Source organism: Ctenopharyngodon idella, chromosome 8 (assembly GCF_019924925.1).
Source record: "Ctenopharyngodon idella isolate HZGC_01 chromosome 8, HZGC01, whole genome shotgun sequence".
NCBI lineage: Eukaryota > Metazoa > Chordata > Actinopteri > Cypriniformes > Xenocyprididae > Ctenopharyngodon > Ctenopharyngodon idella.
Genome location: NC_067227.1, coordinates 28,375,156 through 28,391,349, shown reverse-complemented (window position 1 = coordinate 28,391,349; position 16,194 = coordinate 28,375,156). Strand labels below are relative to the sequence as shown.

Here is a 16,194-nt window from a genome sequence, read left to right as displayed (position 1 = left end):
TGTCGTGCAGGGGGCGCAATGTGGCTCAAAAAGACGTTAAATCTCAAGGATTTTTTTTCGTCTTATTGGATATGTTTGTACATTAAACTTGTGATAGTTTAAACAAGTTAATTGCAAGGATTGGTACCTGACATATAATTGCGCAGCCGTGCCAGCAATCTGTATAAAATGAGAAAATAAAAATAATTATCGAATATGCACAAACGTCTGTGATTGGTCTATTCTCACCAGCGCTGAGAAAAGTGATAGTTACCACGTGACAACTCACGTCTACATGGGCTGCGGTCTGATGGATAATTTCCATCTGAATAATGCCATACATAAAATTTACTAGTAACTGAATAGGGAAAGAGAAAGATAATTTTTGAAATAGCAGATTTTTATTAAGACCAAGGAGCTGATTGAAACTTATCGATTCTGAGAAAACGTTCGGGCCGCCAAGCTCCGCCCATTGGACTGCAGAGCAAAGACTAAACAAAGCATATTTTCCTTTCCTTCACAAGCTGGTTTATTTCATGTGCAAAGCAGTTATGCATATCAAGCAAAGACGCATATAAAATGTGTTTTGAGCAACAAAAACATTACCTAGACATTAGTACCATTCACATAGACAACAACAACAAAAGTATTGTACGAACATTTTCAGGCGTTTCAAAGATATCAGTATGAAATGATTATGGTTTCAGTCACAAAGTTCATCATAGAATGCCTATAGTCAGTTTCCCCAATCCTTCAAGCTTCATCAGTGATGATACAACAGAAATGTCTTCAAAATAAGTTCAGGTGTCTTGACGTAAGTCTACCAGATGTACCAACAACGCTTTCAAGTGTACAAGTGGGTCAAAAAGTTTGAGACCACATTGAAAATCTAGGATTTTGGATCCACAAGTGTAAATAGACCTATTTCATATTTAAAACAAAGTTATGATGTAAAACGAAGAAGAGATAAATCGAGATTCTAATCAAAAAAGCAAATGTGCCCATAGCAGTGTGAAAATAAAGACATTTAGCTGAAATTCAATAATGAAATGTAACACATTTTCACCAGCTGATCCTTCCTGATTTTACATTCCTACAATAAGACACATTCTTTTAAAGGAATAGTTCACCCAAATGACAATTCTGTCATTCATTCTTCATCTTCATGTTGTTTCAAAATAATGTTACTGTTTTTCAGTAGAACACAAAATTACAGTTTCTTGAAGAATTGTTACACAATTCTTGCCATACATTGCTTGTTGGAACTTGACATGAGGGTGATGACAGAATTGTCATTTTTGGGTGAGCTATTCGTTGATAGTGGGTGAGCAGCATTGCAATGACCGAAGCACTTGTGTGCACCACTGAACAACAAAAGCAACAAAGTAGAGCTGCACGATTAATCGTTAAAAGATCGCGATTTTAATTCAAACACCCACACGATCTTATTCCTAAATGGCAACGAATCTGCAAGTAGGCCTACGATCACATCGAACATTCAAATCTATGTTCACGCTGCAGCTGTCATGTATTGATATGAAACAGCTTCACAAAGAGTGTTTTCAACCACACAGTATCATTATTTCTGTGTTACAATATTTCAAATTATCACGGAATTACTGGGATAAAAGTTTATAGTTCGGATATAAACGCTGATGTCTACGGTAGCAATCAAAATCACCATTTAAAAGTAAACTGATGCTTCAAATAAAGATTGCATTAATTACATCGTTTCACCAGAAGGTGGCGAAAAGTGACTGTCAGTCATTGAATCATTCATTCAGCAAACGCTGATTCATCCAGTAATGAAACAAGTGAAGTCTTTATGAACGAGTCATTGAATCATTCATTCAATTAAATATTTTTAAATAGACTGCAGCAATTAACATTTTGTCAGAACTTCTAGTTAATTAAGTTATTTTGTTTAGTTGTCTGTTCTGAATCATGGGAGAATTGTAATCTCTATATTTGACACAAAACAATCATGATTCTCAGTTTATCCAAAATCGTGCAGCTCTACAACAAAGGGCTGAAATCATAACACTATCCATGTGCTGGCCAGCAGTATCCATTAAAGCAACTAAACGTCAGTGGTGCGGATATGGTCAAGACTGTGAGAAAAGTCTGTCTCGCTGGGAGTGAATTGAGGCTGGGAATGGTGTCGTTGTCGAGCTGTAGACTGAGAGGCGTGGCCTGTGTGCGAGAGTGAGGGGAGAGAGCTGTACGGCCCTTCTCTTTGACCCTCTTCCTTCAAATGCTTCTCCTGATTGGGCACCGGGGTCCACGGTTGCCATGAATCTACAGTGGAGCTGCACTTCGTAAGCTGATGCTTCTTCTGCGTAGAAAACACTTTGCCGGAAGAGCGGAACTGTCAATCAAGAGAAGAGAACATGCTCATGTATTTTTTTTTAGGAATGTCCTATTTACAAAATGAAGCTAGAATTGTAGAAGCTGGTCTGATGTTAAGGAGTTTTACATTGGATGGTGATAAAATATATGTGACCTTGGACCACAAAATCAGTCATAAGGGTCAATTTTGTGAAATTGAGATTTATACATCATCTGAAAGCTGACAATATTTGGCCCAAATACAACTATTTGAAATGAAGGAATCTGGAATCTGAGGGTGCAAAAAAATCAAAATATTGAGAAAATCGCCTTTAAAGTTGTCCAAATGAAGTCCTTAGCAATGCATATTACTTACAAAAATAAATGTTTGATATATTTACGGTAGGAAATTTACAAAATATCTTCATGGAACATGATCTTTACTTAATATCCTAATGATTTTTGGCATAAAAGAAAAATCGATAATTTTGACCCATACAATGCATTCTTGGCTATATTGCTACAAATATACCCGTGCGACTTATTTTGTGGTCCTGTGTCACATATAGTATTAATATTTGATTTAATAATTACAATTTCTAGTTATTACACTCAGTGGGGTTCTATTTAGAACACTAGGGTTCTTGACTCAATTTGAAAGAACACTTTATGCCAAAAAGGTTCAATATAAGGATAAATATCTTAAATGATTGCAAAATACTTGCATGTTTAATGGGTTGAAATGAAAATGAAATGAAAATGAAATGAAACAAAATTAATTAATTAATACTAAATCCATAAAATGATCCCATGATGGGAACTAACGATTTTCTGTAACTGTCTTACTTGTACAATATGCTTGGTTCTCAAAATTAAAATAAAAAAACCCGTGAGAAATGCTAAAACAAATCATTCTTTTTGACAGCTACCTAAAAGATCAAGATCAAGGTCAATGATGACTGTGATCTAATCCATATCACCTGATATTAGATTTTAATATCAAATGATAAAGTGTTTTTTTTTTTTTTTTTTTTTTTACCTTAGATGGCCCTCTAAAGTCTTCAATTTTTGAGGAAATATCCTTGATCCAGCCCTTCATGTCTTCTGGAGTGTCTGTCTGCATGTACACACAGAACATGAGCAGGTTAGGTTGACAAGATGTTTTAGTTTCTTTTTTATATATATATATATATATATATATATATATATATACATATTCATGTATGTATATATATATTATATATACACACATGAAGTCCACTGTATGAAGAATTTTTGGGTATAATATGTCACAGTTTACTTTATTTTGCTATCCTCACTTACATAAATGAACTATAGTGTCCTGCACCCACTAGTAAAAATATATCACAAAGCAAGTGAGTAACCATTAGTTCTTTTAGACTATAAATCAGGTCAATTAGTCAAATCATAATTTTTAAGTACATAATGTTTACTCACTTGCTTTGTTTACTAAGTAACATTAAAGGAATAATTCTCCATGTCATCATTTATATTACACACATTTACATTTGCATTTACAACATTCCCTCAGCAGCCACATAAACACCTGTCACACACTTGAAAAGCATTTATAATGAGTTATTTATGTTTCGCTTGAGTGGCAGAGCATTTATGCAAAGACGATTCAAAAAACAGTTAATCTTAAAATACATTCACATACAGCTGCAGATTTGGATGCTAGTCAATGAGATGAACCATGTTCACATTATATGGTCTACCTACACAGACTTGATTTTTTTTAATACCTTTTTTCACTGACACCTGGATCATTATTATCAAATCAAATTACCTGGACGTAGAAGGTTCTGGTACTTGTGATGATTTCAAAAAGGTTATCACGAGACAGCAGATCCCTACAACCAACAACACAATTAATAAATGACAAAAAAAAATATATACATATTTTAATCGAGCAAGGATGCATTAAATTGATCAAAAGTCACAGTAAAGACATGTATGTTACAAAAAATATATATTTCAAATAATTACTCTACTTTTGAACTTTCTATTTATCAAAGAATCCTGAAAAAAATGTTTCCACAGAAATATTAAGCAACACAACTGTTTTCAACATTAATAATAATAAGAAATATTTCTTGAGAATCAAATCAGCATATTAGAATGATTTCTGAAGGATCATGTGACACTGAAGACTGGAGTAATGATGCTGAAAATTCAGCTTTGCATCACAGGAAAAAAATACATTTTAAAATATACTAAATAAACCATTATTTAAAACTGTAATAATATTTCATAATTCTACAGTGCAGCCTTGGTAAGAGACGTCTTTCAAAAACATAAAAAAATCTTACCGACCCCAAATTATATATATGTACACCCTTTTAAAGCTTGAAAACTCCAGTACAGAAATGACAGAGAAATGTGAACGACCTGTTGGTTTGTGACCAAAACCAACCAGAAACCCCACCTCCCACAACCAAAAAAAATAATTTCTCACCCTGATTTCACAAGACACTCGTTAACTTTCAGCACATCCCGCAATCGAATACTGCGCAACGGTTCCTTATCCTAAAACGAGACAGGTTTACATATCTGTTCATGAAATAAATATAAATCACTTGTATTCTGTTAAAGAGTTTCCATTCCAGCATCTCACCATTTCAGATTTATAGTAGCTCACAGTTTGGCCATCTAAAATAAAAAACCTCCTCTTCCAGCTCTTCCTCTGAAAGAACATTTGATTCAAGTGTGGTGATGTCAAAATGAACTTAGCAAAGCCCTGCTTCTAGTTTTGCAGGGCCCAGATTTTACATGGGACATATTGTACAAAATATTACATTTATCAGAAAAATTTAATATTACTATGAACTGCATAAGCAAATCACAAAGACACTGGTCTTACCACATTGCCTTGCTTGACACAGTAGCCAGACCTCACGACATTTGGACGCACACTCTGGCATCTTCTTAAAGTAACATGTGACCCAGGTTCACTCGTGAAGACATCATCACAGTCGCTCTGAGGAACATAACAGATTTATGTTCATATATTTTCCTTTCAACTAAATTAAAAATATGAATAAAGAAGAACATACAAACACATTACCTGTTGGACTGGTGTGTGCACAACCACACCTCCAACAATTTCTGTTTTATACGCCTGTCGAGATGTTGACTGACTTGGGTTTGAAACATTTGTGACATCAGAGCTTTGGGCCACCGGTGATACTTTTGGAACCTTAAAAAAGATATTATTACCTATTAGGCTTTTTTACATTTTACAAAGTTACAAAGCACAAAGTCACTCCAAAGGGAGTTATTCTCTATATCAGTAAGCACTGTTTCTGAACTCTTAAACATACACATCACAATATTGATCATTTAAAGCTGCAGTCTGTAAGTTTTGCCTCTTTGTCGCCATCTCTGTTTGAAACCTGCAGTTGCTGTTATTTGCGGAATTATCATCTTTACGTGAGTTGTGCATCCTCAGCGTGGATGAATTTAATGTTTGCTGTCAGTCACCACTTCAGTGTGGATACTGTACTTCAGAAACACAGATTCTACATCTTGGAAGTATGACCAAAATAAGAATTTTCACCGGAAAATGTCATCTGAACAAGTAAGTAACATGTGTGTCACTTTTGTTCTGACTGGAAAAAAAAAGCATTACAATAAACCGTGCTGCCAATGGTGATTAAATCTAACGACCGCTTAGCTTAGATCATGTCAAACCATGCAAATTATTATTATTGTTATACTCAAATTGTTAATGTTAACAACATCAGCATTGCGTGACTATGTGTATTTAGTGTGTATTAGCATTACCTGTAGATTTCAATTTCTGTAGCCACTGCGCAATCCGAAGTCTTTTGCTTTTGACTACGGGTGAATCTCCAGTTGTCACTGATGATTGTCATTTGGATCTTTCTGGATTACAATCCGCCATCAAAATGATAAGTTTAATTATTGCAGCTGCTGTGAGAAAAGGCTATAAATGATCCGCCTTACATGAGATATAGCCTACTAGCTGGGACTCCTTCTTTATGTAAACAGACGTGACGTAATGCTCGAATTTCCCGCGGAAACCTACCAGTACCACCCGAATTATAAAACATTATTACAAGCTTACAACCGTTGTGAATCAGGCTAAGGTAAGAAGATAGTTTTGAACACTGGCTGGTTATGTACTTGCTCAAAAATTGATTTTGGATCATTTTTAACCAAAAAAAGTTACAGACTGCAGCTTTAAATAATTCCCGCCCAAGGCATACACAAAAAAGGGGTGTGGCCTGGTTGAGCTGCGTTAGTAGTGTGCTGAAACTCGCAGTTATGTTAAGGGGCGTGACATTTACGAAACACGCTCAAAGCAGTTGATCAGTCACAACACACTGATCCAGCAGACCAATCAGAACACATTTCGCTTTTCAGGAGGAGGGGCTTCATAGAGACAGAAACTAAACAGAGCATTACTGACAGACTGGGAAGAGAGGTGTTGCAACAATGTAAAATATGTGAAAAATAAAATTTTTTTTGAACATTCAAACATGAAAACCTATTCTAGTAGACCCCCAAAAACAAAATCAAGACTTTTAAAAAGGGCATTATGGGTCCTCTTTAATATTTATGCATAAAGCTTATTCAAATCAAACTGGCCAAACAAATATAGACTTTGCATTTAGCCATGTATAATCTCATCTTCCATCTCTAACTGAAGTCCAGGGTTGTCACCTTTCTTAGAATATATAAATGAGACATTATGAAGAATACCCCACCCCCTCCTCCCAAAAAATGACAGAAGTGAAGTGACGACACAAAAAGCATGACATACTGTAATTTTGGTGGCATTATTCAGAGCAATGACCCACTCCTTCAAGTCCCCAGCATCATTAGCCTGCAGAAAGTACCGTCTTGACAATGCATTTATTACTGAAAGGGGAAATAAAATCAATGGTTAGTGATTGATATTGTGAAAAACTAACAATAATATAATGTACTTACCAAAGCAAAACTCTGCCTTTGGTTTCTGTTTTACTGATGCTTCATTAACCTACAATCAAGTGAAATCAAATTTGAATAAGCAAAAATAAGTAATAACAATATTATATTATATTTCCTTTTATATTATGGTAAAATACGATACCTTTGAAATGTAACTGAGTCGCAAACTTCCAACAGCCTCTGTTCCCACAGGTAGGTTCTGTTTTTAAAGGAAACAGGCAAAAATAGTTATGCAAAAACCGGATTAGTTTTTAGGATGCAAATTTGAGGTTTAGAGTGTAGGTAAATAAGAAGATCCTCTGTAATGCCATACTGTAAAACTTCTGTTTAAAGATGCAATTGAACACAAAGAGCAATACCTGTGGATTGTCCATATACCATAAGAGAAAATTCTCATGAGTATCCAAGATAAAATAACGTCGGTAAAACCTATCACTGTTCTCATTTTCCTCAATATCCAGGAATCCACAGGTCCGGTTTTGTCTGTCCAGGTAAGGCATGTCCCAGATCTACAAAAATGACTGCAAATTAGATAAACCCTATATATGTATTTCACACAATAATAACAAAAATAGCCTAATAATAATAAACCCGTATCCATCACGACTCATTAAAGATCATATGGATATTTTTATCTTTACTCTCTCAATACTAGATTCAGGGTTCCCACACCTTTTGAACAATGCATTTTTTCCAGTGTGATTACTAGCCAAGAAATCTAGTAGTCTTTTAATCTTTTTACAGAGACTGCACTTACACAGAGTAATTTTAGCAAATAAAAACTGTAGAGCTAAGCATAGCTAGAAAAATGAATGACTATAAAAGTTTACATGACTTTCCATGAACGCGGGAATCCTGATAATCCAACATAGGTAGAACAAAAACAGGTTTTCAGAGTGTTCATGACAGGTGGATTCAGGTGTGCTTCACCTGGACCAGGTTTTCATGAACTCCCAATGGAAAACTGTATTACGAGTATGAGATCAAGGAGAGGAAGTCGGTATTGCGCATAACTGCCACACCTAATATCAACTTACTTCACTTCCAGAATCCCAAAGGCTCGTGACTCATCCGCGTTCCGCTGTGTGTGTGTATTGTTCAGCGCACACTTAGAACACAATACAAGGACAATGCGCGCTCATTTATACGCGAAAACTGATGAAAGCTCCGTGCGGAAAGCCGAGCCCTGTGCCTCTAGCGCAGCCTCTTTCCGGGTTGACAGCAAGTTGAGTTAAAACCAAAACTAAACGCATCCGGTAGTGGATCTTTATTTTTTTTCACATGCGGAAAGCGGAACCCAGTTGATGCCGTGTCAGAAACGACGCAATGGGCAAGGATTTAACAGAGCGTCCCAAACAATACATTGTTCTTTTTAAGTTCACGTTTTTACAGTTTAACAAGTACATTTAATACGTTTTCAACCGTTCCAATAATTATTAAGATAGATTACAGTTTGGTCAGACCGCGTAATCATCTGACTGACCTGGCGTTTACTTTAAGGATTCGTAGCAACAGTTCGCTTTCCATTGCAATTCATTTCTGCCAGTAAATAAAAAGTGTTAATATAGGCTATCACAAAATCTTTTGGTGCTTTATTTTAAAAGTTTTTTGGATAATTGGCATTTTGATGACGAGAGGTTTGCGCGAGATCAATCTCCTCAGATTACGCTCCGAAAATAACATTTACATTTAGAGGTTTAAAATTCATTGTAAAAATGCAGAATTCCTCTAGAACAGTCGATCCCCACCCCACCCCTTTCAGAAAGTGTGCAGCTCTCTGAAAAGTAGCGTAGGCTACACTATACCAATCGGTATTTTGCACCTATTGTAAAATGTTATATGCACAACTTTTTATAACGAGGCATAACCCCAAATAAAATAACCTTTTTTTCAACAGCTGTCAGACTTTTGTCAAATGTTTTATTTATAAAATATTTAATAAGAACATTTGTTCATGTAGATAAACACCTCTAGTCGTATTTTTTTTTTTTTTTTAAATAAAACACCAACCCTATCAAATGCAAAGGAAAATTAAAGCCTTTGACTGAACAAAATACACTATAGGCGAAACTGAAATCTTATACCTGTTCTTCATAAGACTGTACAGTTGTTTGGTTGTTAAAATAGACAGGTTTGTACTTGTTTTGTTAATGTTTTGCCTTTGGCACAGCTACCAATATCTGATACCTGTACTTGGTTTTACAGGCAATTGAAAGTGTGCCAGGCCAAAACAATGATTTAAATAATTCTGAGTTTTCCTTAAACACTTTTTGTTTGAGCATTAGTAACTCAGTGGTTGTTTGTATCTCTCAAATTTTGACACACGGTAGCCACAATCAGTCATTGGCTATGTTTGCCATCCAATTATGTGAATTTTGCGACATCACATTAAAAAACTCTGGACAGAAACGCCAAGATACGCACAAAAAAAACGCAACGACAACAACAACAAAACTCACGTGACTTTGCCCTAAAGGCATGGTAGGCAATTTGGTTTCTAAACACTTTTTGTCATACTGGTTGAAACTCTCTTCACATCCTGATAGCAAACAATAATAGAAGCGGTCTAAATATTAAAACATGTAGGCTATATATATCTTCTGTGGACGTCTCAGGACCAAAAAATGTTCGTCCAATCATTGCATTTGGTCCGAATGCAATATGCTAGCCTGTTATGTCCTACTTGCCTGTCAATATATGTATTTCCATACCTCCGGGCACTCTGCTCGTGCAGACGTTCCATAAGGCTATGCAGAGTTGTAGACAGACAGTCACCGAGCGCCACAAACAGCAGCTGCCTTTTACAGTTCCTCCTAAACCAAAACAACTAGCTTAGGGGAGAGTGGGGTAAGATGAGCCAGTGGGTAAGTTGACCCACACCCTGTATCTTGGCAACCGTACCACTTTATTGTCATGTGACCATATATTTTAGAACCACCCGTCATTTCTGCCAGACTGTGAAAAGGAGAAGCACATGGGAGGAGTGGAAGTCACTTATTTACTTTAAAAACTGTTTTTGGCTTGTCAAAGTAAAATTTTAACATAACAGATGTAATGGCTGTTTCATCAAAGCAAATTTGTCCAGGTCTAAAAATATTTATGATGCATATTGGTGATTCAGCAACGTATAAAATACCATGTAAGTCATTTAGCTAAATATTATCCTGAATTGGTAAGCTAGCTAGCTTTTCCTAAAATGGCAGCTATGGGGCAAAGTGAGCCAAATGCTGTGGGGTAAATTGAGCCAGTGTTTTAACTTACCCCACCATAAGGCACTGAATTTAAGTTAAATCTGAAGTATAAACTGGTGTCATTTCAATGTATTACGCAACTAGTTTAGTTTATCTTTATTTTTGAGTTTAATTGATAGGAACAGTGTACAAGTACACCAAATCCTTCTCTGATACGAACCAGATGATGTTTAATCATTTCTATCTTTCCACCTGTAGTCCCTAATGGCCTAACATGGTCAACATTGCAGAAAAACTACCATGCCAAGAACCTTTTGACATTTATTCATTCTTATTTAGTTTTTATTTAATTTTACTCAACAAACTCTCTGTTTAATCTGTTTATGGGAAGGTTATAACTTTAATGTTCAACATATTTCAGAAATGCAAACAATTAAAGATACTGAAATTTCAACTTCATTTGGTTGGTTTAATGTTGTTTAAGTTAGCTTTAAAAAAAGAAATATGAATATTTGTAAAAGGAAATTTGATTATTAAATTAGTTTTTAAAATAGGTACAGTATCTTTAAAATTTCACATGGGTTTGATTCAGATTCAGTTTACCCCCACCTACTGACTCGGATCAACTTACCCCTAACCTGGGGTAAATTGAGCCAGAGGAACACTTTTTTATAAGAAGCCATATTTTTAGAACCCTTTGTCATAGATATATTCTCATCATTTAAAATGATAGGAAACATCCTGAAATTACTTTAAATACTTTCATTGTACTTCTGCCTCATTTTCCCTTGAGGACCACATAAGTAAAAAAAAAAAAAAAAAAAGGCTCATCTTACCCCACTCTCCCGTATGCTGCGTTCACACCATGTCCTAACTGTAATTACAAGATGGCATTCACATCCTCATGCGTTTCTGTCAACACATATCTATGCTGAAATAAATCTGCAGCAGTCAGGTGGTACAAGTAAGAGCTCTGTAAGTTGTTAATGTTCATTATTATTGTAATGCTATGTGGTTTGATACAAGGTAATTTAACGCCGTGACGCTTTGCAGAATCTGCTGTGTGCCTTCATGCATTTTGAAGGAGGCGTGGCTTTGGAGAGCGCTCTGAAGGGAGGGTGGGATTAAGTTTAGTTTATTTGTTTACAGGGGCAATGCACATTAATAAACATGGCTGTGAATGTGCCAAAAAATCTATTTTTCATCTGTAAACCCTTGACAGAATGGGTCACCCTAAAAACAAAGCATCTTATATAAATACACACACACACACATATATACACACACTGAAAATTTACAAATACTAAAAAAAAAAAAAAAAAAAATACAAGTACATGATTACACATGGAAATCATACTAAAATACAATAATAGGAAATTATCTAAAACAAAATATTGTGCTAAATACGAGGTAAGAGAGATAGCGACAGGAGAAAGCAAATAACCAAGAGCAATTAATACAAGGAAATCTAAAATCAAAATATGAAGATACAATATTAATGTTGACAGTGCGGAGTTGTAACCATTTTTTAAGATGTATCCAGTCTTCTAATTGTTGATGGGATGGAATTCCATTCCCTTGCAGATTTGACTGAAAATATGGACTGATTAAATTTACATTTTCTGAGAGGAATAATACAGTCCCCTCTTTCTCCACCCCTTGTAGACAGTTGTTCTAATATTCACATACAGTGAAGTCAGGCTATGTATAGCCTTAAACATAAAACATCTACATATTTGATCAGGTTATCCCAACTTAGCAAACTGTATCTTTTTTTATTCCTTTTTTTTTTTTAGTATTGAGCAATGATGAAACTGAACTGATTTCTTATCAAGATCTTATGCTTTCAAAGCTAACTTGCTATTGCTAGCCTCTCCACAATTGCCTACCCTACCTTTAACAGAGGATGTGATTGATAACTGGACTCAATATAAGGGGTTGGCTGTAACATTTTTAATGAACTGTTACAACTATCCCCCTCCAAACGAAGCATAACATAGCTAACTGTTTTAGCATGTGGGTTTGAAGTTAACATGAATGCAAAGCATCAAATTAAACTAGAGAAACAGCTAATTTAAGTTATGCAAATCAAATAATTGTATCTATAATACAATGATTGCTAGGCAAAAAATAATCTTGATTAAAAAAAATTATTTCCTTCCTGTTTTTTGGTTATAAAATCTACAATGTTGCACACAGTCACATGCTACTTCTCATGTGAGCTTAAAAAAGGTGATTGGAGTGTATGATATTGATGACATCACCATAGCACCTTTCTGACTTGTTACAACTGATCCTGTGTTACAACAATTTCCGGTCTCCCCCTACATATTAATATGAATGCATTGAATCTGAAAAATAAAACCATTGATGGAGACTGGAGAACTGAAGAACAAATAAAGCCAGAATCTATAAGGAAGTAGCTTACCTTCACTCCTTTTCCCTCAGGTGATTCCTTAGCTTTTTTGCCCACAATAGATTATAGTGAATATATAAATAATAATATAATATGTTTTAAATACACAAAGCTGAATAATGAACAACCATACTAAATCAGCTCATTTATTAGAGTTTCAGTCAATTTCATAGATAAAAAAACAGTCAGGTTAAAACACACTAAAACATTTTCATGACCTACATTTGTACATTTTTACTGTGTTATAAACGGTAAAGTTCTCGCTGGAAAGCTTATAAATTGTAAGCAATTACATATGAGTAACAAAGATATATGCTTTAACATTTACGATAAAGAATAAATTAATTATGAACAAAGGTGTACTTACCAATGGTAAGAAATTGGATTTTGATAAAAAACAAAAAAAACAAAAACAAAACAAAAACACATTTATGACACAGAACAAGTATCATTTGAAAGAATCCGTGAGAATGTGTAAATGTTCATGGTTAAAATCCCATTTGTTCCAAAAGATTCAGTAGGCGTGTCTGCAACGCAAAAGAACAAAAGGTAAAAATCATCATTTCATATTCTCATATTCCCTAAATCTGGTAATATTATGCATTGTTCACAGAAAAATCTAAAGTACAATATGCAGAAATGAAAGAATTCATTTTTTATTTCATTGTATAATATTTGTATAAAATAAATAATTTTTAAAATGCTTAAATTAATGAAGGAAAAAGCCTTTTTGTAACTGTGACGAGTACAAGGGTAGACTTGGGTAGGGATGACCAGGTCTGCCGCTCACTAAATTGAAGGACAATACTTAACGTAATGAACTTCACATATTATTACCTTTTTTTCCCTCTATGACGACTAGTAAGTGGAAAATAAATGGTGCAATTAGAGGTAAATAACCTCGAACATCAGGTGAAGGATAAGTCAGCAGTCATATTTAATATGGTAGGCCAGAGAATGTATAGGAAATTAAACTTGTGATACGATAATGCCATTTTTCCAATATTACCAGACTGAATTTATCAACATTTTGAATATTATTAAGGAGAGACTCACTAAACCAACAATTAAAGCAATGAGTATTATAAAGTATAATTTTAGGGTTGTCTACTCTCCCCTTTTAAAATGTCACTTTTGAAGCTTTCAGACCAAAAAAAGTGCTAAAGATCAGTATGTCTGATTTCGCTATCAGTGACAAAGCAAGAATGGAACCAGGAACCAAGAAAGAGAAACAGAACTTAAAATAACAGGAAACAAGTTTTCACTAGTTCTTTCCAGCCATAACGTGTAACCACAAGACAGAGAGGAAAGGAGAATACAGGTTTATCTGTACGAGTTGGTAACTTTGCAGTGTAATTAAAATCAAAGCTTGCTCATCTGTTACAGATGGCTGTGTAGAAGATTATGGTGAAAAAATTCCTTCCTTTCAATTTCTTGAAAAAAATGTATGAAGCACAGACATATCAGATCAATCATATACTCAACATACAATGTTTTTAAGGTGCAGAAGTAATATGAATATATTTAAGAAATCTGAATAATTTAATGTTTTACAAAACGTTTATATGGGGTTATGGTGATTTAATTTTTATTTAATTGTGCAGTTCAATAGGCTGGTGTGAACTGAACTGAAGTGAACGGGCCCTAACCTGTAAGACATGAGGACTTTTCACAAAAATGAAAACTCTCACCTGTAATAAACACAGGAAACCGTACGGAGGCGTTTTGGATCTGGAGACGAGTCAAACAGAAGAGGTAATCCGGTCGGTCCCGTGATATGACATCACATTCATGATAGGGCAAGACCTCGACTATGCCAGCTTTCTGACAGCAATCGATAAACTGCTGCTTCTTACTTCCCTCAGGACTGGACCTGTCGAGGAGATTATGTTAGAGGAGAGTGGGAATTAGTCTGTGCCCACAACTGGGTAAGCAAGTACTAACAAAAGTAGCTATTGTTTAAACAAAAAAAAAAAAAAAAAAAACTTTAAATGCTGCTTTATCAGGCAGTGTTCAGAGGTAGAAAGGCATCAAGGCGAAACTAGAAGCTGGTACAGTTTCAGTCACAGCTGTGATCTTACCTTGCACTTTCCCGAAGCCTGCGACTGTCTCTATAGTGCAGAAACCATTTCCATTTCCCTTGTTTGTCTAACTCCTCCAGAATCCCCACAACTTTCTTCATGTCATCTTATAAATTTGACAAATACAAGTCCAATGAAAATGTCATACTCTACATCAGTCCATCTCCAGTAAAACAACATGCATAATTTCTGTAGCAACTTGATCAGTACCTAGAGTAAGTGTGTCAAGAGCCAATTCATCACACACTATAAAGCCTCCTTTTTCAAAAAGCTCTTGGTGAGCGAGGTTCACCACGTCATCAGGTCGGTCGATGCCAGCAAACAGGACGTTGGGCGACTTCTTTAATTCCAGCAAACAAGGCACCTGGTTGAATGGGAAAAACAGCCATTTTAAAGGGCAACCTCAATCAAACAAGAAGTTCACAGAGAAACAGTTTCTGAAACAATTGCTCAAAGTTTTTTCCCAACTTCTGCTACTTTTATCAGTTTGACTGAATTACATAAAAAACAACAACAAAAAAACATGGAAACAAAAAAATGAAAAGGCATTTCATTCTTCTAATTCAACCCAAAAAAGATATCTGCTCAACAGACGTGAAACTCCATCTCAGGAAAAGACTAAGATTCTCTTAATTCTCTGTATTGATCAATATTGTAATTATACTGTAAAATAAATAAATGCTAAAAGTGAATTAAGGCATCACTACATAATGTACACTGTAAAAAAATGTATATTAATTTTGAGATTTGCTAAAGATTACATTAAGTAGTGCCATTAAATAACTATTTTTAAATAATTATGTTTTTTAAGATTCACTTTCCCCCCATTTTAATATTTTGAATGTCAAGTGACGACAAAGGTATTCTAAATGTAAAAAAGGGGAAATGAGCATGCATAGTTAAATATCCAATATCAAACATGCAATTTCAACCAATTAACAAATAAATGGAAACAAAAAATCTCTAATACTGGCATATATGGTACTGAAATACAGTGATATACTAATATATACTTTACTGAAGAATTAACACTAGTTCTTTAACAAAACTGAGCTTTTCTCATTCACTTACCTCGCATATGTGCTCTGCAATGTCCTCATTCCTCAGTATAATGAGAAGAGGTGACTGACTATCGTCACTGAGGTTAAACTCGTTTGGCTCAACCGGTATGTGGCCTTCAATCTCCAACAGGTGCTACAAATCATAGAAATTCCCATGA

General features: G+C 35.0%; 2 protein-coding genes across 8 annotated transcripts in view; both read right to left on the bottom strand.

The window, feature by feature from the left end:
* Window positions 1-358: 358 nt before the first annotated feature.
* Window positions 359-8,709, bottom strand: plekha2 (pleckstrin homology domain containing A2). Its single transcript, XM_051902507.1, has 12 exons — window positions 8,325-8,709; window positions 7,647-7,796; window positions 7,430-7,486; window positions 7,288-7,336; window positions 7,118-7,215; window positions 5,396-5,527; window positions 5,192-5,308; window positions 4,946-5,014; window positions 4,787-4,857; window positions 4,118-4,181; window positions 3,347-3,424; window positions 359-2,347 (listed from the first exon to the last, which is right to left on the bottom strand). Exons 2-12 carry the CDS (start codon window positions 7,785-7,787, stop codon window positions 2,060-2,062), a joined length of 1,164 nt encoding a protein of 387 aa, XP_051758467.1. The 5' UTR covers window positions 7,788-7,796; window positions 8,325-8,709; the 3' UTR covers window positions 359-2,059.
* A 4,317-nt stretch (window positions 8,710-13,026) lies between these two features.
* The window catches only part of LOC127517196 (protein unc-45 homolog B), a 39,934-nt gene continuing 36,766 nt past the window's right edge, over window positions 13,027-16,194 (bottom strand). For all 7 annotated transcript variants that reach the window (XM_051902494.1, XM_051902493.1, XM_051902488.1 and 4 more), the window contains 5 exons: window positions 16,047-16,169; window positions 15,186-15,339; window positions 14,976-15,081; window positions 14,586-14,767; window positions 13,027-13,421 (listed from right to left, as the gene is read on the bottom strand). Coding sequence is in view for 5 of the 7 variants with exons in the window: in XM_051902488.1 (XP_051758448.1) it covers window positions 13,324-13,421; window positions 14,586-14,767; window positions 14,976-15,081; window positions 15,186-15,339; window positions 16,047-16,169 (663 nt within the window). In the remaining 2 variants the exon portion in view is untranslated. The remainder of the gene's footprint in view (window positions 13,422-14,585; window positions 14,768-14,975; window positions 15,082-15,185; window positions 15,340-16,046; window positions 16,170-16,194) is intronic.